General features: G+C 29.9%; 3 protein-coding genes across 12 annotated transcripts in view; 1 reads left to right on the top strand and 2 right to left on the bottom strand.

Annotated features, from left to right (window-relative positions):
• Positions 1–1,140, bottom strand: part of LOC130901547 (acidic leucine-rich nuclear phosphoprotein 32 family member E) — a 50,766-nt gene extending 49,626 nt beyond the window's left edge. Inside the window, exon 1 of one of the 4 annotated variants that reach the window (XM_057813004.1) lies at positions 1,026–1,140. The gene's annotated coding sequence lies outside the window, so the exon portion shown is untranslated. Of the gene's footprint in view, positions 1–885 lie in introns of all 4 variants that reach the window. The other 3 variants (XM_057813000.1, XM_057813002.1, XM_057813003.1) reach the window with 3 other exon arrangements.
• Positions 1,141–6,677: 5,537 nt separating this feature from the next.
• On the top strand, positions 6,678–16,527 carry LOC130902564 (uncharacterized). Of its 7 annotated transcripts, XR_009060422.1 has the most exons (5): positions 7,846–7,932; positions 8,160–8,200; positions 8,341–8,596; positions 12,969–13,167; positions 13,219–16,527. XR_009060422.1 is itself a non-coding variant. In XM_057814789.1 (4 exons), exons 1-4 carry the CDS (start codon positions 6,727–6,729, stop codon positions 13,345–13,347), a joined length of 786 nt encoding a protein of 261 aa, XP_057670772.1. In that variant the 5' UTR covers positions 6,678–6,726; the 3' UTR covers positions 13,348–16,527. The 7 variants fall into 7 exon arrangements, 2 of the variants coding, with proteins under 2 accessions (XP_057670772.1, XP_057670773.1); XM_057814789.1 differs by lacking the exons at positions 7,846–7,932; positions 8,160–8,200 and adding an exon at positions 6,678–6,928; XR_009060421.1 differs by having other exon boundaries at positions 7,841–7,932; positions 8,160–8,596.
• Positions 13,668–24,028, bottom strand: part of LOC130902563 (cyclic AMP response element-binding protein A-like) — a 171,500-nt gene continuing 161,139 nt past the window's right edge. The window contains exon 6 of the mRNA XM_057814788.1: positions 13,668–23,748. Coding sequence (XP_057670771.1) covers positions 23,533–23,748 — 216 coding nt within the window. The 3' untranslated portion in view covers positions 13,668–23,532. The remainder of the gene's footprint in view (positions 23,749–24,028) is intronic.

Genomic DNA, 24,028 nt, shown 5'->3' with positions numbered 1-24,028 from the left:
TTTATTCCCAGATCCATTGCCTTCCTTCTGCTCTGGGTAATCGTCAGCCTTTTTTTTCTTATTTATTGGTTTTTGATTTAGTTCTGTCTCACGAGTAGTTATGGAAATTAGTCCACGCTAATCCTCTTAAGCATGAAGTGCAATCTGTTGTCGCAAAGGAACTCCTCAGAGCAGCTCTCATACTAGTGCCAGTAACGAATCGACTTTTCAGTCAAGATCTGTCAAATACAATAAACATAGGTTCATTATGTGAAGGATACAATGTGTAATTGCAGAGTCTCAATTATGTTAAGAATATATTTTTATCGGCACTGCATCCACTGATTTGAAGTATCATCTCTATTATATAATAATTATCTTCTTCTCATTACCAACAACAAAATAGAATTTTTAGCTTTTTCTCTTATATATTTACTGAAACACACCAAATATCCAAATGCTAATAAATACTGAACAAAATACCACCTGCCCCTTTTATGGATGTTTTATTCGTAATTAGCAGTTAACTCTCGGGACTTTTGAAGGCAACTATTCTATTTTAATCCTAGAATATATTTACCTGCTGGTTCAACTATTTCATTAAAAAACGGTCATTAGTTTATAACACCCATGGTTGTGATTCATGTATGGCAATTTAACTTGAATGTTTTCATTTCACTTGATTAATTTCATTTTTAGTTAGACTAAATACATTAAGTCATTGTATAATAATGAAAAACAACTTAATTATTTGAGTAATGAGATGAAATAGGCACAGTTAATTCATTTTCTGTAGTGGATGCAAAATGAATTAATATTGATCCCTCTAACTCTGGGCTTGTAAACAATTAACAGCGTTATCGTGTCCCAAACACTAATGTAATATGAATGGAGAAACGATTATACCTTTTTACTCATCTATATAAGCGTTTGGAAACTTGTCTTGGTAAACTAGCACGATATGATAGTACTTTTTAAATTTATTACTTTTGCAAAACAGAGAACTACTAACATCTAATGTCAGATTATATAAAATGTTCTCTCACCTTGAATTGTCACAAAAAATTTGCTTTGAGTCACATAAATTTTAAAAAAGGGGGTTACATACTAAACTTTATTGACATATTATGACAGCTAATCAAAATAAATTGTGTCATTGATGAGTCTCGAATGAGTGTTCATAGAAATGAAAATAGAAATACAGTTAATACAATAACGTACCTTATCAATACAACGATTTTTGTTAGGTTTATTTGTAGGTTCAATAAAAGTTCATCTGCATGAGAATGAGTTATTTCAAAAAATCTTGTTTACTACGACCAGTATCATGAAGCTATTTTACATAGATCATTTTTGATAAGAAATTTATTCTTTTCATTGCCAAAGCAAAACATAATGAAAGGTGACATTTCACAATTGCTAGTAAAAGTTCAAGTTCATATAAACATACTGAAAAAACCTTTTGATATTCAACTTCGGAGCAACAACATGTCACTAAAGCTATCCAAATGCTGCAGCTTCCACTGAAATATTGAGAACAGTAATTTTATTCTTCGTTCCCAAAGTCCTAGAAACCTATCTTCTGTTACAGTAATGACTAACATCCTGACTTCTAATGATCTATGTAAAATCTAAAGATCTATGTAAAATAACTTCATGAGACCGGTCGTTGTAAGCAAGATTTTTTCAAATAAGTCATTCTCACCCATTCTCACGCAGATAAACTTTCATTGAACCTAACAAAAATCTATATATAAACTCGTAGCCATAAATAACGCACCACCCTTTATTTCAATATCAAAACCTAAAATGTTAATCTTTTGGGTTTCTTCCGTTTTTTCTTTTGTTATAAAAAGTTAAAGTATCTTAAATGTTAGCGTTAAAATGTAGCAAAATTTCTTATCAGCAAATAACTGTTCTTGTGGTTTTGGAAAATTTTCATTTTATGCATATTAAATGTTTCTTTCATTCTATTGTTGTACCAACTAGTGGACAGCAGTATTTTAAGTCAATCAAGGTGTGTTAATGTTGAGACTAGTTGAACAAAAAAGGAATAGGCAGTTAGGCAGTTAAGTGAACGCGAAGCTGACAAAATAGCCGAGTTAGTTGAACAGGGACAGTTATCGTGAAGTGGCAAATCCGTTTGGCGTACACCACACAACCATTGGCAGATTGATGCAAATATTTCGAGAGACCGGTTCACATTCTAGGAGGCCTGGACAAGGACGTCCTTTAGCTTTAACTCCTCGAGATGACTGTTTTTTGCAATTAAATTCATTATGAAATCGGTCAATGACTAGTGTCGAGGTCAATAGCTTTTTACGAGAAATCCGAAATGTAAATATCTTTGATAGATCAATAAGACGACACCTTCAGAATGCTGGTCTACACAGCTACACAGCAAAAGAGCTCTCCAGGCACCTTTGCTAACCAGGCTGCACCGTATTGCTACAGTAAGATTTGCAAGGCAACATTTAGATTGAAATTTACAAAATTTTTGCCAAGTTTTAGTAACTGTTGAGACAAGAATCAGTCTAAGAAGTCCAGATGGACGTAATCAAATTCGGAGACGGCGAGGAGAAAGATTCCCAGGGAGCTGTTCCAAGGAGGGTCTATCATGTTTTGGGCAGGAATTTGTTTTGATGTCCGCACAGAATTAGTGTCTCTTCCTAGACCAGCCCTTAAAGCAGCGAAATACATAACTGACATTCTTGAAAATCACGTCGTTCCGTTTGGGCCATTTATTGGTGATGATTTTCGTTTAATGCATGATAATGCTAGACCACACGTTACGGCAGATGTTCTGAATTACTTAAACGAAGTAGGCTTCATACCCTGGAGTGGCCACCAAGAAGTCCAGGTATGAATCCTATCTAGCATAACCGGGACATTTTAAAACGCCGTATTCGTCATCGAAATGCATCTCCTCAAAATTTAAATGAGCTTGAGCGAGCGGCATTAAAGGAATGGGAGAACATTCCTCAAGAATTGATACAGCACCTAATTCAAAGCATGCCCAGGAGAATGTTAGCAACAATTACATCCAGAAGCGGAAATACACGCTACTAGCGTTTTAAAAAAAGGAAGATTATTGTATTGTTTAGAATGCAAGTTTTATTTTTAAGAAAATTTGGTTTTATTACAATGTTCTATTTTTATTATTTTACTCATTAAAAATTACTACACATTTCTTATTGCGTTAAAATGATTGAAAATAAGTTAAACAATAGCAATATTAATTTAAATTTATTAAACAATATTTTTAGAAATCGGGGTGGTGCGTTATTTTTGACCACGAGTATATATGGCAATGAAACACCAAAGTGGACTAACTTTAATATATTTTCCGAGCTTTCGAATACTTACTTATTTTACGTCTGGAAAATAATTAATTAAGATTTTCGATGGTTTTGAATTGTAGTAATTCTTGTGAAAATTTTTAAATTCATAAAATTCAAAATTGAATATTCAACTGATAGAAATATTGCTTAATTGAAATATCCAATTCAAAAATATATTGAAGTTAGTCCATTCTCTTGATGCTTTCCATTTACTTGGTGAAATTCCAAGGAGTAGGCAGATTGAGATATTAAAATCACCCGGAACAAAAGCGGTGATTAGTTGCGTGGAGTAGACAGATTGAGACCACGTTAACTGAATAACTTCTTATAGTTATTCGGTTAACGAATTTCCACCCTATCCCTACCCCCGCGGTTCTATCTCTCTGAAATCTTCCAGCACTGCATCCATCCATTTTGACCATTTTTACTTCTCCTTCCCGTTCTTCAATGACCCTTTTTGCTTATCTATTTTCTGGCAACCTTTTAGTATGCTCCAGCCATCTCCCTCTTTGAGCTTTATAAAAACTTGATCTGATGGGTATTTATACACAATCTTTAGGTCTTGGTTAGTTCTTCAAAGCCCTTCATTTGTATTTAGTCCTCCAAAGATTTTCCTCAACGCTTGCCTTTCCTATACAACGCGTTCGGTTTCTTCAGCCTTTCTTTAAACCTATTTTTGACTTCCGTACGTAACTTTACTTTTAGCTTCTTTTATTTATTACAGTCGGTTCTTAATTTGTTAGTCTGAAATATTCGAATTCACTTCTGCTATCTTATATTTTATGTCGTCTTCCACTTCAATGTCAATGTATTTATTCCTTCCTTCCAACCACATTCTAGATTAGCACCACATATTTTGTTTTCTCTTGATTTATTCTTAGTTCATTGTTTTTACAGCCTCTTCTAGTTTATAGTAAAATTTTAATTTCGAATGATGTTGCGGATTGAGGACTCAAACTGTTATTTAATAAAGTATTGAGAATTCCAAATTCAATTGCTTAGGAAGGTAGATACTATACTGATCTTTAGTCAGTTAGTTAGTTGATGGGGTATTTTTTTTTGAAAATTCTTTTTGTATTATTTTTACCCGGCTGCCAGAAAGGGTTATGTTTTTAACGCGTATCTTGTATGTGTGTATGTATGTATGTAATATTCTTTATTACCTTGTATCTCCAGAACTGCTAAACGGATTTTCACATTTGAGGTATCGTATATCGTATATGACGTATTCGTTTCATTAGCCAAGTGTTCTTAGATAGGAGACATTTAAAAAAAACCAAAATGGCGGATTTTGGACGCCCTGTTGTGAGGTAACAAAATTTTTTTTACTACCAAGCATATCGAGTTGGGTATCAAAATGAAGGATTTTAAACACAGATTGTAAATATGTATATAACTTGCAGTTTTAATATTAAATGGAACGATAAAAAATAGCTAATTAAAATAATTTAGACCTGTACGGATAGATGGCGCCACTAAGTTTTTAAAACGAGGTATAATTGTGACTTCTTGTTATCTAAGACTAATATATTTACTACGAGAACGGACCTTCGTTGTTACTATAATTATAATTGTCTTGTGCGATTTAAATATCTTCATTATTTGGTCATTTGGTAAGTCATAATATCATAATAAATTATTATAGGTTCACTAAGACCTTGTACTTAGTTTTGTATTTTATTCGCATTCGTTTCGTTCGATTGAATTAGTTTAAGTTATAAAATGTAAATACTTATCGAGTTGGGTTAGGTTTAGTTTTGAATTTTACTTCCCGAGGGAGCGTTATACAAATTCTAGTTAGGTACTGGTACTGGATAGGGCCATTTGACGATGGAGAAACTGTCAGAATTTTCCCAACAACTAGACTGGTTGATACATATAACGCGACTATGACAGAAAAGTTAGAAAAGCTCACAAAAGTATACACCGTTAGTACTGTAGACATCTCATTGGATCCTAAAACATATGGTTAAAAACCACGAGAGGAATACTTACCTGGTGATCCCAATAAAACAGGTGGTATACCAAATCAACTCAAATTAGGTGTAGGCTCTCGAGCCATGCTAAGACGGAACATCAATGTTAACCATGGGCTGGTTAACGGTGCTATGGGTGTTATCCGACGTATAGATTGGCCATCTCTACGCAGAAAGCAGTTGGAGCCGGGAGAACTGTCACAAGCAGTATTTGTGGAGTTCGATGACCCAAATATAACAGGGAACCGACGTGGTATTGGAGTCCGGATAGAGCCTTGTGCTACAGAATTTGATGCTTTACGTGGTAAAGACAAGATCGAGCGACGAATGCTTCCCTTAATTTTATGCTGGGCAGTGACGGTGCATAAATTACAGGGCACAACTTTAGACCAAGCAGTTGTAGATTTAAGTAGAAACTTATTTGCAAAAGGTCAAGCTTACGTTGCTTTGAGCAGAGTAAAGACTCTATCCGGACTTGCTATTAGTTCTCTTGACCCTAACAAATTGCTTAATCAACCACATGACATAAACTCATTCAAGGAATTAATCCGGTTACGTAATCTTAACTAAAAATGAAATTGAATGCTATGATAAATTATTATCTCTTTGTGCATGCCTCCGACTGCAATCCTGTTTATAATGTTGCAAAAAAGTGAAAAAACTACCGTGCTGATATTTCTAAGTGTACAATATGCAGGTATATTTGTTTGGTACTGTTTCAATTTATGTTTCTGGTTTTAAGTAGGTACCTAATCATTATTTTTTCAAAATACCTTATCATTGAATTTTCATCTTGTTTCAGTATTTTCAGTTGATTTTTAATTGTAGTTATCCATGCAAGCGGGTTTTTTGTTTTTTTTTTTTAATTATTATTTTATTTGTCAGAGAGAATCAATGACTGTTGGCCAGCATATGGCTCATTAACAATTTTTTCTCACTTTCCAATTCTGAATAGAGGTCATCTAAATCATAAAGGAAATTTTTCTATTCAGTTGTATTTTGTGAAGAATTTATTTGCTTGTCTCTCCCATTATCGTCCCTTCTCCGCAATAGGTATTTCTTTTGTCTTTCTCTATCTCACTAATTGTACCATTTCAATTGGACGCAATCTATAAAATACCTAATTCAAGATAATGAACTACATTATGCTGTTTTGATAGGGCTTTTTCGGTGATGTACCCAATGGTAAACATAGTATACCATATCATGGATCTGTTTTTTCTTATGTATTCTTATTTCTTAGATATTCCTGTTTATGCTATGTATGATAATATTTCTAACAGTTTCGACCCTTACTTCAACGCTATTAGACTGTGGAACTAACTACAGTGTAAATATAATAGAAAAGTCATTATTAATGACAATTACGAAAATTTAACTATAAAATGACATGAATGACAAATCAACAGGATTACAAATTTTATTATTAAATGGAATCTGACGAATTTTACGATTCTCTAGAAGAGGAAGAATTAGAAGATGATTATGTGAAAAACGTTCAGACTAAAAAAGAAGGTCCTTATACGGATTCATTAGAAGATGAATTAGACGACATAATACCTTTCTATGATGGTAATTTAAGTTTGAGCAAAATCAATTCAAGTGGACAATCATCAAAATGTGAATTTCTAGGTATGTAATTCATTTATATGAATATTGTTGGTAAATGTGTTGTTTAGTAAAAGTTTGTTTATAAGCAAAACGACATAGGTATACTTAGGACAAACAGTATTCCGTTGTACATAACAAGTAGATCACTTCAAAATTAGTCTTTATGGAACAATGAATCTAAATAAAAGATTTACTACTAGAAAACAGAAGAATTATATAATCAATTATGATTAATTCGAAAAATTGCCGTTTGTTGTCTTTAAATAGAAGTTTAATTTTTGGAATATTGAAATTGAAACCTTTTAGACAATGTTGCCAACTGCTTTAACATATAAGAGGATATAAGGGCTTTTCGGAAACTATAACCCGGGTTCAGGTAGATCACCGATCAGCTGATTGGGGATACTAACCCAGAACGAGATTTTTATCTTAGTTTCCGAAAATGGCTATCAATTTTCGGTGAAAATTTAAAATTTAAAATATGATATACAAGAACTTTTGATTGTTATTACTTTTATATGTATGATAATGCAGGAAATTTTTATTGGCTTACAAGTAATTTATAATTATCCTTAATTTACCACATAACAAAAAAATTACCACCATTAGTTTGATGTTAATTTAGTTTTAATTTTGGCTTGTATAAGCCAAGCAGTAGATTGTTTTAATTGATCTCTTGCAAATATATTGTCATTAAATATTTATCATTTCTATTGCTGATACGAAAAATACCATCAATATGTAACACATATATATTTATTTGAAAAAAATCGAATCTATTAACATTTTTATAATAAACTTTCACTAAATATTACTTGAATAAAAATGTTGAAAAATACTAGATACATGTTATATATTAAATCGCTAAAAATCGAAAATAATCTTGGCAATGCTGCTCTGCATAAAGGAGAGAAACGTCAAATAAATTATAATTTTTAGGTTAAATCCAATAAAAACTATTTTAGGAAATATTTAATGAAAATATATAAATAATATAAATTTTATTCCGTATTTCCCCACCATAGGTGAGTTAAAATCTTATAATTCATATTTCAAGAAACGGAACGAACTAAATTTATTATATCTTTAAAGTCGAACAAATTCTTTTTCTAGAAAATTTCTTAGTTTTATTCCAATGAGCCAATAGCTAAATGTAAAATTGTTTTAAAATTGAATTAGTCATTTGATCAAAACAAAACTCAACTGGTCCATAATTTAACATCATATATATAGTTTTTATAAATTTTTACAGGTTACTAAGTGAAGATGCATTTGTCGTTACCAACAATTTAGGTAATACGTCTAACTCAATTTTGGCCAAAAATAGACATGAGGAATAAGGTTTTTCTCAAATTACTGATTCAATTATTACTCTGTTGACAAGAATATTGCAAGGTGTGAAAATTGTGAACGGGTAATTGAATATTTTTCAGCAAGTAGCAGTAAACTAAAAATACAAACGACCAAAAAGGAGAAAACTTATTTGAATTTGTTTTACGAGCGCAATGGGGAAAAATGTTCCAGAAGTAATAGTAGTAGAGTGTTTCAAAATTATGGCGATTCGAGGACAGATCGTTATATACCGTCTCCAAAAAGTATAACAACTTATGGTGATACCCAGATTATCGATGACGATGTCGATTCAATGTATTTGAAAAGTAATATTTCAGAATCGGAAATAAGTTGTAAGTAAGTAAATTTTTTTTCTTCTTTTTGTTTTGTTTTTCAATTTGAATTATTCAAATCGTGGAAATAATGTAATTTACCTTGATTATGGAAAGTAGTTTTAAATCTAAAGACTGTAGACTTTGAGAAAGTTCTTTCTTTGGTCTCAGGGTTGCCTGCATGAACATCTATAATATAGATGGTGTGTGACTAAAATACTAGGTATATATTACTTAACCTCTTTATAAATTGTTATTGAATAGCAGTAAGGATCTCAGGTTTATCTATAAGGTTATAGTCTAGCATCATAATGATGAAATGAGTCATATAATTCTGCTTAAGAAAATAGTGATTACAATTATCAATCTTCATGTTGATAATAAATATTGATAGTATTAGCTACAACTTGTGTGAAGTTATCCAAGGATTTCTACCACGATTATTATTTCACAAAATAAACTCAACTTTTGAGAAAAAATGTAAATAGGGGAGACATACAATGACATTATAATAGGCTACATAATTTTACTACCAAAAATTGAAAATTAAGTGGATAAAACATGTGTCTCGTACATATTTCACGTCTTGTACATATTTTATGATTGTGAACCAAAGACCCAAAAAATAAAAATATTTAAAAATTACAAATTTCATTAAATTAGAAAACAGGTAACCATAAATTGTGATTTATTTTTTATGAAGTCAAAAAACTTCGAGTAGATTGCATTTTTCAAATTTCATTCAACTATTGCAAAGGATACTTAATATAATTAGTAATTAAAATATAATAATATAATCAAATATAATAATTATCAAAAAATGTAAGTATTTTTTAAAACATCAAAAAATGCGTGAAGACTACATTTCTGCGATGACAAACATGGTTAGGTTTGTGAAATCGAAGCTCCTAAATTTTTTCATTTTGTCTTATCCACTGCAAAAGACATTCAATAAGGAACCTATTAACAAACAAGTAAAAAAGTGTTCGTTTGGTTTGTAAAGTTATTTATTAGATTTTGAACCTTATTCTTTCCAGTTTGATTGCCAAGTTCAGTGCCATCTAGTGACATGTGATTTTCGCCAATACAGGAATTAAATGCAAAAAACCTGAGCTCGATACATGCTTCCTGTGAGGAGATATCACTACTACAGATTTTAAAAAAATTTAATGAGGTTTTTATAAAAAAATGCGCCTAAATTGTGATGTATTTTTTATAACGACAAAAAGTTTTTGTTTTGAAAACAAAGCCCCTAAATGTTTTATAATTTTCTATTCCAAAGGACACTTGAATATTGAATAAAAATTTTTATCCAATGGTATAGTTTTTGTAACTATTGTGCTCTTATTTAAACTCTTTTGTATTTACGTACATTTAAAAGCCCTCTTAGACCACATACTTTTTATCAACTGATAGTTTGTCGGCTTCTTATTCAGTATTACCACAAAAGTAAGTGCGCATATTAAAACTACTTGTTATTGGCCGATAAATGAGTTTAATGGGCTAGACGATTGCCTTTAAACGTAGTCGGTTAATTATTGGCCATCTGCTAAATCAGTATGGTGGTGGATACACTTGCTGATTATGGAGTCGGCCGACTCTGGCGATCGTTCCAGATCACTCCAAATATTAGTGTGGCACGGTCGCTTGGAATCGGCGCATTCATATCATGACTTTTAATTCGATAGAGGGGGTTGAAAAACGACCCGCACTTTATAAAAAAAAAACTTAAAAGAGTACACTGATGTTAATCAGAACAAAAAACTATGGAACAAGAGGAGTTTGTTAAGCAGTTATTCCTGATTGGAATCAGCTAAGTTTCCGGGACAAAATAAAACGAGGTACATATCAATATATATTTTTATTTATTTATGTATACGTAACTAAATTATTATTACACTTTGTTATACTGACACGGAATTGTGCCTCCAGGAGAAATAAAGAATGACGACAAGTACTAATTGTCTCACATCATTCATATTATTTCTTCCTCGGTTGTATTCATTTATCGTCAACCTATTCATAGGACAATTGTAGAGGGTATCTGTAAATTTTACTCCATCTTTGATTCGTTCATACGAGGATATGTTGAAAATTCTTAGCCTACTATAGAACCAAACAAAATTTCAATGTCAAAATATTTTATTATTCTCCTCTTAATTGGATACATTTATTACAACGAACGTGCAAAGTCTCTAGACCTTTCAAAAAAAATGTTTCTTCTTGCTCCGCAAACCAGACCTCCACAGCTTTTATTACCTCCTCGTTGGAAGAAAATTTACGACCATTTAAACTTTTTTTCAGTTGAGGAAATAGATGATAGTCGGACGGAGCCAAATCTGGCGAATAAGGGTGTTCTACTAATTCAAACTAAATCACGAATTTTTTGCATGACAACATGAGATTTGTGTGCAGTGGCGTTGTCCTGCAAAAACAAAACACCTTTGGATAGCTCTTCGTTTTCTCTTTAATTTTTTCCCGTAGAGTGGTCAGTAATGTCGAATAGTGATCTCTAGTTATTGTTCTACATTTATACAAAAAATCAATGATGATTTTCCAGCAGATTTTTGGATACATAACTTCTTAGGTCTTATAGAATCAGAGTGTCGCCATTCCATCGATTGTTGCCGAAAGTACATTCAACCTTGTGTCAAGCTCTTCCATGTTTAACTGAAAGTAATACCAGTGGTAATACACCTGATGAAGATACAAACTATGCCTCATATTTTGTCCCTTCACTTTACGATTTAACCACAGAAGAAAAACTCGAATCTAGGATTGGTACTCTCAACAGCTTTAAACATATACGACTAGCCAGGCATGTTCTTAATAATTCTCAATCAACATCTAATTACAATATACAGGAACTGTTATTTTCTGTTATTTTATATCAACGAGGGACCAGCTTGCCATCACCACAACAATTGCAGGGTTATACCACCATGTCCATCCATCCTCCCATTCACCTTCGGTTCAGAATGTTTCATCACCTTCAGGAAATTCCGATGGTTGAAGGCAATATTCTACTAATTTCTCAGATTATTCGCAAATATACGATTTTAAAACAACTGGATTCTCAAAATACTTTGTAATTTTAATGAAAAAAGTTAATAAATATTTTTAGTTTGTCGTACTGTATTGTAACACTCGATCTCTCCTTTACAGGGGTAGAAAGTCTTAAATTTGTATCCTTTGCTATTGTTGGTCCAATTGATATGACAAGTTCATTGAAACTGATACAATAATCTACCACTGTGGATGGGATGCACCCAATACTCTCGGTTTCTCTTCTTGGTTCTACTTCTCAGCTGTATTAAAGTAATGATAATATTTCTTGATAATTTCATAACGACAATCTATCGACCGACCAAATGTCTGTGATCTGCGGGGGCTCTTTATGTTCAATAGAAAATATAAATTTGAAAAAAATGTTGAGCCTTTCAGTTACCCACAGAAGATACTCAAACGGAACGTTTAGGAAGATTTGGACAAAATTTTGGGGCTTCGACTTCAAAACGAACGATGTGCATCAGCGCGGAAATGTAATCCTCACGAATTTGTTTTTGCGTTATATTACATTTTTTTGTTGATACGTTCCTTATTGAGTGTCCTTTGCAACATATAAAGAAAATTTGGGGGGGTGTCGATTCCAAAATTTTTTGGGCTTATAAAAAATGCTTACATCCCATTTTTCTGTTCTTTATTAAGTATCCTACGCGATAGTTTAAAAAAATTTGAGAAAATTTCGTGGCTTCGATTTCAAAAAGAAACATGTGCCACAGCGCACAAACGTTAAGTTTATAATTTTTTTTGTTGTAAAATCAAAGTATGTTTAAGTTCACTTGAAGTTTTGCTTAATAAATCTAATATTGCAAATGTTCAATACTACTTGGTAAAAACCGTGTAACTGGCGCCCTCTATGAGAGTCAGACATATAAACAAATTCATTGCATGTATCAGCTTGCAAAACATATTCATATAAAACTTCAATACAATATTGCCAGTAGTTGCAACAAAATTGTGAAAAATATATATAATTTTTTTTTCTGCAATGTCCTTCATCTTGAATACAGATGGCGTTACGAGATTTTTTTATTGAGCAAACCCCAAATATTTTTCAGTTTTCTATATAACCTAGATACGGGATCACCAATTTTTGAAACACCCTGTATAGTATAAGCCATTACTTATTACTTTGAGAAAAAATGATTTATAAGGCTACTTGTACTAGTTATTGCAAGTAATGTTGTTAGTACTTGTACTCGTAACAGCTCTGGTACTAGATTATCAATATCTTGCAATTGCCTCTTAATTGTTAGTTTCAAAAATTTAATCAATATACGAGGTAAATGATCATTTGTTGAATCTTGAAAATTCAATAGACATATATTTTCCAGCTGCGAAAAAGTAAATTCCTTAATGGTACCGGAATTGCATCTCAATTCAAACAGCAGCTTAAAGTATCAAAGTTTATCTGATGTTAACTTTAACAGTTACAAATCCCCTCAATTGATTGTTTGCCAAAAAAATCGGAGTGTATATAAAACGAACAATAATAATTTCAGTACAGTTGGATCGGTACCAGTAAATGATAAAGTAATTATTTACCAATAAAAATTTTCAGTAATAATATCTTCGAATTTGCAGTTGGAATCTTGGAAAAGAAGACAACAATATGGTAGGAAAGTTAGTGAATCTAATCGAATAAAGATGAACGAAAGAAGAATTTTGAGAAATTTGGAAAGGGAACTTCAAAATTCAAAAATATGTGTGTAGTATATCTTCAAGTTGACTGTTTTTGTAAAATACCATTTAAGGGAGAAGTACATATGAATGTCATTTTTGATATTAGTCTGATGATGCTAGAAAATTGTTAAAGTTTAGTTTATCAAGTTTCTACATATAATTATATCCAGATTCCAATACAGTCCAGCATTTTATTATAATGGTTTTACCATAAAAGAATATTCTCCAAATAAATTTTCTTGAAATTACTTCACACTTTCTACATTTCTAGCCTCAGAGGCTAATGTACCTATACTCTCCTTTTCCATTAAAAAACCTATAAATGTAAGGATTTAACTAAAAAACATGACTTTTATATATTCTTTATTAATGTTTGTAATTACAAACAATCGCTATTGGTACCCAGTGCAATTAAGCAGACAAAAATCTCTTAAATTTATGTGGCCCCTTAGTTAAAAAAAACATTTTACGGTTGCACATAATATTGTAGTTACATAAATTACAAAATATATATAAACGAAATGCACAAAAATACATATTTAACAAATAATAAAAAATCATTTTGGAAAGAAATATTTTTGTACATTTTGTATGAAAGAATTGATGTTAAAAAAGATAGAAGGGTAAATTTTATACGTCAAATTTGTGACTACTTGATTTATAAAAATTTAATTACTGTTGTCTGCCGAAAAAAAAAATGTAATTATAAAATTTGGCACCATCTTTTTCGATTTTAGTACCACTTTTATAAGACTGAGTTCTAAGTACACATTAGGCCACTGCTGCTACGTAACATGTTTTTTCGAGTAGCAATCATATCAAATCAAGTTTATGTACATGCTGATACATAAAACGAATTACCCCTCTAGTTTTTTCAGCATTTCTCCAAATAAGTAAATATAAATTACTTATTGACTGGAAAATTCATTACATTATCTTATAACTGTTTTAGATAATTTAGTAAATTTTCATTTAGTCTATTTTTCAATTTCATTTAAGTATAGTAAATATACTTTAACTTCGCAACGCTCTATATACAAAAATAGGGATTTATTTAAAATTAAAAATAGAAAGCTGATAGTAGTAGAGTCCAAACGTGATTTTGGGACTAGATCAAACCCGACAAATTAATATTTTGTAAGAAATCGTTGATCTTCAGAAATATTTGAACATGTCAGATTAAAGTAATTTGGGTTAATTGAAGAAGAGTCAAAAAATTTTTATTTGATATTTTCGAGTGAGATTGTTTTTATTTTTATTTGTAGAAAATAATACAAAAATAAATTTCTACAACTTGTAGTTGCCAAAATCGTTGATAAATTTTAGTGGGTGCAGCTGGAGTGAAGCATATGTTTTCCACTCCTCATCTGTCTTTATCTTCCACTTTTTCTGTCTGATTCTCTCAGATACAAATATGTTTCCTCTAATGAATATAAAGATGGACAAAAAATTTTTTTAATTGTTTAATTTTAATTAAAAAATCTACAGAATTTTTCATATTATAACTGACACAGGCGCATGCCATCTGTTGGTGTCAGTCGTTTATGTTTATGTAGTGGAAATTATAGAAATAGTACATCTATTGGGTAACCGTTGAACTAGTTCAAGGCATTTCTGGAAAAACTTGGCTGTTAATATAGAAGGTTCTACCATGTTTTGGAACATTACTTGTATAAAGCAGGAGTATAGTATATACGAGTGGTATAAAGTGATATATTTTCGAAGTGACAATTACTAAATTGTTAATAGTATTCTAAATTAGTGTTATAATTGTCGTTCAATAAAGTTCTGAGTGTTTACTAATTTTATCAAAAAACCATACTCGAGAAATGATAAAATATTTTTATTCCTAAACGCTTTCTTGGCATAAAATATTTTCAACCATCAGTTCTAGAAAACTCTTTGGAATATCCGTCATATTTTTTAATAGCATGACTGGAATCATTAGTATTTGAATTTTCAGGACTTACATAACATTGTCTTTGAACTGATACACTTGAATATTTTTTTTCCTGCTGTCTCTCCTAGCAGTTAAATAAAACTTCGTTATATAGACAGGTTGGAATACCAAAACTATTAATATCTGACACTACAGAAAGGAGAAATATTAAAAAACCTTCCACTCTTTCTGTAATCTAAAATATTCTCCATTTTTCTCAAGAAAACCCAAATTTCTACTATTGGACTCCCCTACTGTAAAATCTTCGATAAAAAAATTAATACTGAACATAGACAACTGAAAATTCCAAACAACAATAAATATATTAGTTAATATTAACTTATCAAAACATTTGTTTAGGTTTGTTAACATTTTCTATGGGTATAACTTTTGTATTTGTTTTGGCATTAATATTTTGTCGGTTGTTTGCTCTATTTTCCAAATCATTCGGATTTTTCTTAGATATTTAGGATCTAAATTCTAAAAACGTAAAGCTTTGGGAAATTCTGGAAATATTACATGGACATCTCTTTCTTCATGTAAAGGTATATATAATAGTTTTATTTTAGCTCCTTGGAATTGTTTTCATATTTACTCTCATTCTTTCCCTTGCCGTGAGTTCTTACTATTATGACGATATACTGTGAATTGAATACCCGTATAAATTTCTATCTGTTTTATCTTCTCTTGTTCTTAGCCTATTCTCTCTAAGTTGTTTCCTAAGACATTCTGCTGTATATACTTCTGTTGAACAAGAATATTTCTTTTGTTAATTGTTTCAGATATGGTTTGGTTTGATTTCCTTCTTGACAAGCAACTTAGCAAGACATTTGTTTACTTCTGTTCATTATACACCACTGTACTTCACATTTATCACATACATGAAGATTTTTTCAATTATTGACTTTAACTTTCAAATTTATTTTTTTTTGTATTTCTCTTTCTGTTGTTTTTTCTCTTTGTATACCTGAATCAATTAATATATATTTCATTTTCTATCGTTCCTATTCTATTCTCTTTAAGTTGTCTTTTTGGTTCTGTATAACATCTTTGCCACTATGTTCTATGTATATTTTTGGAAGGTTATCTCATTGAAAATGTTTTAGAGTCCCTTTCTGTGAATTGCTTCTGTTTTTTCTTCGTCCCTTTTCAGTTAATTTCTTTACGGTTTCTTCTTATAGCAGTTTCTAGGTATTTTCACTAACTTCTACTCTTGTTAACTATCTATATCGTACATTGTTTTTTAAAAGAATAAAAATGATTGTAAGGAATTCTAAGTAGTCTATATTCATTTTTTTTCTCATTTTGAAAACCTAATCTCAAATTATTTAATAATAAATAATCGGATGCATTTTTTCCTAAATAAATTTTCAATTGTATAACAATATAAAATATTTTAAACTCTGAATAATGCAACGGACATATGTAATATTTATATACAATATAATTGCAGGTATATTAACACAAAATATTTCATTATCAATCATTTTAGAAAATTGTCAATTAGTTATTAATTATTAGAAATATTATTAGTCCCAAAGCATCGGCTTCAAAAACATTTTGTATAATAGTAAGTTTACACAATCCAGAAGCCATGAACGTGACACGAATCGTGTTTTAGTACGATAGGAGAGGTTAGTGGTAGAGGCATGTGCTGGCTTACTAATCAATCAAAAGAACGATTACAAATTAAAGTTGGAAATGTGATATTGTACAAGGCAAGAAAAACAGTGTAAAAATAATGGTAGATTTAAGTCTCCAGTGTGAGCTGTGAAATGAAAGATTTCAGAAACATTTTAAAATGCCGGGTAAAGATTTTGATTTAACCACTGGAGTATCCAACGTGTTTGGTATTTTACGTAACAACCGTGACAGGTACCACAATGATTAAACACAAAATGTCTTTTTACACTAACCTTGAGCCACGCTTCCCAAGAACACCATGGCTTACGTCTCTTGTAAACCTACCATATGTGTATTCTGTCACTCCTCCAATTGAATGTTTTTATAATATGAAACATTTTGTTGAATCATGAGAAAGGAAGCCGATCATATTTTGACAAGTGTTCTACTTACTAAAATTGACAAAATCGATAGATCATGTGGTTAAATGTATTTCCCTTAATTGCTATATATATTATTAATTAAATTTTACAACATAAAACTCTTAACATTTGTTAAAATAAATATAACAAATAAGTACTGAATTTTCACTTTTCATATACAATACATGACAGTACATACAGGGTGTCCAGAAATTGATTAATATCATTAAAGTTTTCACAAAATCTTATTCATTGTCAAAGATATATATGGTTTTTATGAGTAATGAATAACAGCAGATTTTCAAAGTCATCTTCTTTAGTTTTATAACTTTATAATGAACATTTTAGTTCATTATACTTGTATATAAATTATTTTATATATAAAATTTATTGGCAGATATCACTTCTTACATTATTTTGATTGAAAGTACTCGATCTCGAATTTCTGTATCCTGGACATCCTGTACATTATAATACATTTTTATGTTTATATGACTACCAATTCGAATCTAATTTCCAAAGTAATAATAACTGGCAGATTATAATTGAATTTTTTATATTGTTTATAATATGCAGTGTTGCCAATAAAACATTTTATTTCCAAATTTTTACTAGCAACTAATTCACAAAATATTAATTTGTAATTCAAGTCAATATCAATTTTGTAATTATTACGAAATTTTTGAAACACAATATAAATATAATACTTTATAATCCAATTAATATTTTGAATTATTAGAATTTGAAAACTAGATCAATAAGGTATCTCTAAATGATACTTATTCAGACTACCCTGTATATAAATATTTGCTAAGCTTATAACGATTTTACATTTATTCAGACAATAACTAAGTTAAATATGTGTGTGTATAAAATTTCTCTATTCAAACTTTCAGTCTGTTTGTTAGGAAAATATACTTCATATAACAAATATTTGGAAACTTAACGTTTTCATGAAAAATATAGGGTAAAAAAATCTGGAGAAGGCATCAGTAATAGATATATAAGAAATTAACATGAATCATTGAAAATTATTATGATCAAACTTCACAATAGAAAAAATGCCACGTAATAGTAAGTCAGAAACTATTTTAATGGGATCACATTATTGAGCACAGTCAATAAGATCTAATCATAAAAAAATAAACTATAAGCATTAATTAAATGTGTTCAACAAGCAAGAGTAAATAGAGAAACCGTGGGCACAAACCTAATCTCTTCAGTATTTTATTCCACTTTATACAAAAATGAATAGACGAACAATGTTCGCAAACCTAGTCTTTCCAACAGGAAATAATAAACTCACCTTCACCTTTCTTGTGCACTTTAGTAAACAAAGATATAACGGATTGGAACGTCTATGTGGAGAACCATTTCACTAAACCATGATGATTTCATGATATATATAATTGAATTTATTTGATATTTTTTTGAAAAAACTTCTGTTTAGTGTCCCCTAAAAGCAGTAATATATCCCCCTAAGTTGGAACTATATTAAAATCTTATTATCAATTTTTAAGAAATATTTAATTATAAAAAGTTTTGCATATTCTAAACATTTATCAACCGCTTAAATTTTTCATTTGTATATTCAGTTTGACAAAAATTTTGAATTCTACAAGAATATCTTTATATATAATAATATAGAAAAATGAAGACAAAAAAATCGGTACAAGTATGCAATCACATCCATTTTCATTATCAAAATCAATTTTTCCATTTTTGTATGAAAAGAATGCTACTTTAGCTATATATAATCTAGGATGGTCTGACAATCAAATTATTTGTTGATAGCAAGAAATATTTAACAACAGACATATTAATAATAATATTACTAACTCAACTGTTATGATAATAGAAAATAAATTTTAAAAATACTTTCAAGAAAAGTGGCGAATACTTATTGCATATTAGAATATGAGTTTTTTCGGTCAAATAAAACAAATATTATTATGCAAAAGAAAGTGGTTGATGCAAAAGAATTATATGAGTAATACGTTGCCAAGAATTTAAAACTCCTTCAATAATAGACCAATCAAATTAACAATTTTTCACACATTTACCCTTTGTTTGCGAAAAATATCATTTTTATCCATCGGAATCGTCTCGTATCAACATCATCGCTACTTTTTGTGCGCCAACCTATCAATTCAAAATATTTACAGTTTTCATAAACTTAAATCAATGAATTCATGGACAAACTACCCTTAAAAGAACGTCAATGTATTTGTTACCAAAAAGATGGTGTGAGGCATACCATAGTACATTAAACGATAGGAAATATACCGAATATATGTTTCATCGAAAACTTATTCACAGTTTTGATCTGTTAGATCCCCTCGCCTAACCTCTCTTGATTACTTATAGGGTTAAGTGACAAAAAACTTTACCAGAAAAGGTTGTTTCATTAGGTTAAATTTTTGTTCATGTAATGTATTAATATTATGTGAGTTACACAACTCAAGATGTATTTGAATTTATTTATTATTAGCAAAATAAATGCATATGTAATCATTAAATATCAAAATTATTAGAAAACCTTGAGATACGAGATGTTTTGTAATCACTTTCATTCATGATAAGAATAATAGTTAAAAATACAACAATCTCTTAAAAAATGTATATGTATAAATAGATGTAATTGAACATTTTAAAATAGTTTTTAGTTTTGTACTCAATTTTCGATAGTCAAATATATAGGTACTTTACTCGTCAGTAAAATACTTACTATTTAACAAACCGCATATAAGACTGAAAAACTCAATGTTTGTATTTTGGAACATTAACAAGTTTTTAAAAGGAGTAATTTTTTTTGTAAAATCAATAATAAAAAAGTACGAACCAACTTGAAGGAAATATTGTATAGAATAAAATCTGTAGATGAGGTATAAGATTTCCTAATATCTGTATATTCTGTATAAAAAAACTAGATGATTAATTAATGTAAAATTGCAATAATTGACTTGAATTTCACTCAAATTCCCCTTCACTTCCTTTTTCTAATGATAAAATTACAAAGCATAATTAAAACAGAGTTAATTTGTCAAAGCATCTTAGGCAAATTGCTGAAGATCATTCTGTAAGCATATCAAATTATTTCAAATCAATCATTAAAATGCAAATCCTGATCATATAATTCTCTTCAGAACATAAGGGATAAAAAATTTACTGTTGTACTATTAAACACCAAACCCCTCAACTGTTGATTCTCAATAAATTGAACTATTATTTTTGAGTTCAGAAAACTATCCATCATATCTGTCTCAAAGAATAAGAAAAAGGATATTATGAATGTTCAACGGCGACTGGAAAACACATGCAACTAGGTAATTCAAATCAACCCCAAGAAAGGAAAAAAACATGATGCCAAGAGTAGAGCCATTAAAAGTGTACTGCACATGGCCGTTTAGATATGTAAATGAAATTAACAACAAATTACGCATTACCAATGCAATGAAATGTGTCTGCAAATAATTAAGAACAAAGAAAAAATCGGCAGTACCAGCCAGCAATCCTGCTCAATACATAGCAGAATCTTAATTTTTTCTTGTATCTTTATTTTTGTGTATGAAACTTCCATTATCAGTGTTATCAGTAAATGCAGATAGCCAACACTACATACGTTTGTTCCAAAACTTATTGACAAAGTGTTTAAAAGTTTACACATAAATTTCCTACTGTTTATTCAGCTGAGTAATTTTCTTCTTTTGTTGAACAATTTTCATCTTTTTTTACTGCAATGTGTGTGGAACATACAATCATAGAAAATGTTCTAAAAATAGCAAACAGGATCCAGAAAACTTTAGGAGAACTCTTGAACTTGAACCTACTAGTGATAGTGCTAAATAATAATGTTGATTTTTTTAATTATAACCAATTAATACTTTAATTAATCATCAAGTGATAATTGTACAAAAGTTATATTCTGATGGTGTTTCGAACATTAAGGAACACATTAATCAATCTAAAAATGAAATTTCTTGTCGATAATTGTTTTAGTTTATCCTTAATGCTCTCACTATAATCTAAACGAGTTCCTAAGCGATCTACTCTAAAAAATTAAGCATCATACAAAAAGCATGGTCCCGACTCAGCTCTTTCAAAAAATATACATTTATGTATAATGATACGCAAATATATTAAGTTAGACCCATAATAATACGTAGTAGCATAAAACCCAATCTTTTTTACTCATATTGTAAAGTTCCCGAAAAATGTCATTATATTTTACATTATATAAAAACAGTACAAGAAATGTCGTAAAGCAATCATCAGTTAATTTAGTAGAAGTTGAGTTATTTATATTATTCACAAAAAAATCTTCATTAATCGCATATCTCGAAGTTCTTCTGCTCAAAAGTACAATAGTTTTCTTAATCAATATTTCATTGGCAGCAATACTAGTTTTTAAAGAAGCACTAGAACTGAAAATTGTTTCCATTTGTACGTACCAACCTACACATATGTAAGGGCATTTTATACAAACACCTTTTAGACTATTGGATGTTTTTCAAAAAGAATGATGATTTTCTATTATGCAGTTTTATCTTCTCTGGAACATATTTTACTAGACTATTTGTAAAATCTTTTATGTTAATTTGATAGGAACATCTTGGTTGTAAAGCTAAGTGGATTCTTTGAAGACTCGCTATAGGGCTATTTGGTAACTATGATCCAAGGTCATATATCAGCTGATTGCGCATCTTAATCCAGAACCATATTTTGATCACAGTTTCCTAACCTCACTCACACATACATACAATAAGCTATTTTTTGCTGATATTCCGAAAATATATCAATTATTCTGCTCAAGATAACTAATCATAGACAACCATATATAGGGAATTATTAAGTTTTAGATCCAAAAAAACTTACACAAACGACACAACCCGTCAGCTGTTCATATTTACTCACTGGTGTACTAGGGTAGAAAGGATCATATCATATGACTACAACCCTTTAACTCGATCAGTTTTTGATCAACAATGAAAATGATCCGGGTTAGTTTCCGTTAGTTAATAATGGAATATTCAAAGGTACAACCCATTTGAAATATTTTGTTGATGGAACATCAACACCTGGTCTTTTACAATGTCAATGTTATATTGACGGTTTTGTTCTTTATATATCCTTTTTGAATTTTTAAGTGTCGTTGTACGAATCAAACGAATCTGAGTTTGAAAAAAAAAATAAAGAAATCTCAATTAATAAATTAATTGTAAATTTTCCGTTTTGAACTCAAACTGAAAGTTTCACATATTTTATAGCAATTATTCCCAAGTTTTCACCCAATATTTTTATCAGCATTATTGGTGCATAATTATGTTATTATTGTGTGATTAATGTAAGATTTTTCAATATTGATAATGTTTCTTTTTTCCCATTAAGTAGATGGAAATTGTTTTTATAAACAAACAAATAATGTTTAATTGTGTAAAAAAAGTTTAGGATTGTGTCTTTGAGATCATAAAGCTTCTTCGTAATCTTCTCTATCAGGTATTATTTGTAAGTGGCAGATTTTTCAACATACTTCTATTTAATTTGTGTTGTCAGCATCTTTTCAATAAATAGTTCACATTAGACATGATAACTTGTATGTTTGAATGTTTTTTAACATTTTTTACCTATTCATTCCAATCTCTTGATTTGAAAGATTATATTTGTAATATTATTAACACATCAATTAGCTGATGATTAACTTACCCAAATCAATGTATTGTTTCTACATTTTTTTCGTTTAGTTTTAAGGCACTTCAGCCCACGTAATTTATTTACAATATAATCCTAAGTACACGATTTATAGTAAATATAATATTTTTTTTCTTGATACATTTCATAGAAAAATATTTTCTTGAGCTCGTTTTACCTACATTCAACCTTTGGTATTTATATATATTTCAATTTGTGGAATGTATGTATATAAAATCAAAAAGATGGAAGACTCTGGCGTTGTTGTTTTTATCGATAAAAATCCAGAGGATTATTTGTGATTGTATTTTCGAGAACTAACCATTAATATTAAATTTTGTATTTAATATAAATTGATGTTGAAAAAATAATGATTATTTCATAAGCAATCACAAAATTGGTGATATTTTGGCAACAAGAAAAAATTAATATACGTCATTGTTACGAACAGATTTTACAAATTTGTACTCTATAACTTGAAATAGCTGATTAACGAAAAATAAAAATACTATTAAAAATAATCGATTTTGTTGATTTTCGGAATTATTGTATCTGTTTAAGCTGTTTAATAATTTGCGGGTGCGTCCTAGCCACGATGGCCTGCAATTTTTGTAGTTGGCTGAGCAGGTTTGTGTTGGAATCTTCTAGGAATTCTATTTTTTGTCTATAATTTGTATTTTCAGTAACAAGGTGCTCGACTTTTCTCTCTAACTGGTCCATGTACTCTTTCTTTTTTCTCCTACTTTCTTGAGCAGATATCTGTAAAAAAACTCTTTTTTTAAACATTTTAATGCTTTGAAAATATATAAAATAATAAATACGAAATTGTTAAATATTCTATTAGAATTTATTATTATTTATATAGGGTGCAGCACAAAAATAGTCCAGCTCGATATTTGTCAGTATTTATTACATTTTAAGGAAATACTAAAACACATCGATTTTGACAATACAGATATCTGTCAAAATATGGAAATAATCTTAACTTTTGCAATACGTTCAATTTTTAAGAGGTATTGCACTATAAATTGATTGAGAC

This window comes from Diorhabda carinulata, chromosome X (assembly GCF_026250575.1).
Source record: "Diorhabda carinulata isolate Delta chromosome X, icDioCari1.1, whole genome shotgun sequence".
Lineage (NCBI taxonomy): Eukaryota > Metazoa > Arthropoda > Insecta > Coleoptera > Chrysomelidae > Diorhabda > Diorhabda carinulata.
This window is presented reverse-complemented; position numbering and strand designations above follow the sequence as displayed.

Excerpts from the sequence above, each read along its gene's own strand:
- LOC130902564 (XM_057814789.1), top strand. The coding sequence starts at position 6,727 with ATGGAATCTGACGAATTTTACGATTCTCTAGAAGAGGAAGAATTAGAA. Across the intron at positions 6,929-8,340 it reads ATCAAAATGTGAATTTCTAG|CAAGTAGCAGTAAACTAAAA; the intron begins GTATGTAATTCA and ends AATATTTTTCAG. Across the intron at positions 8,597-12,968 it reads GAATCGGAAATAAGTTGTAA|CTGCGAAAAAGTAAATTCCT; the intron begins GTAAGTAAATTT and ends TATATTTTCCAG.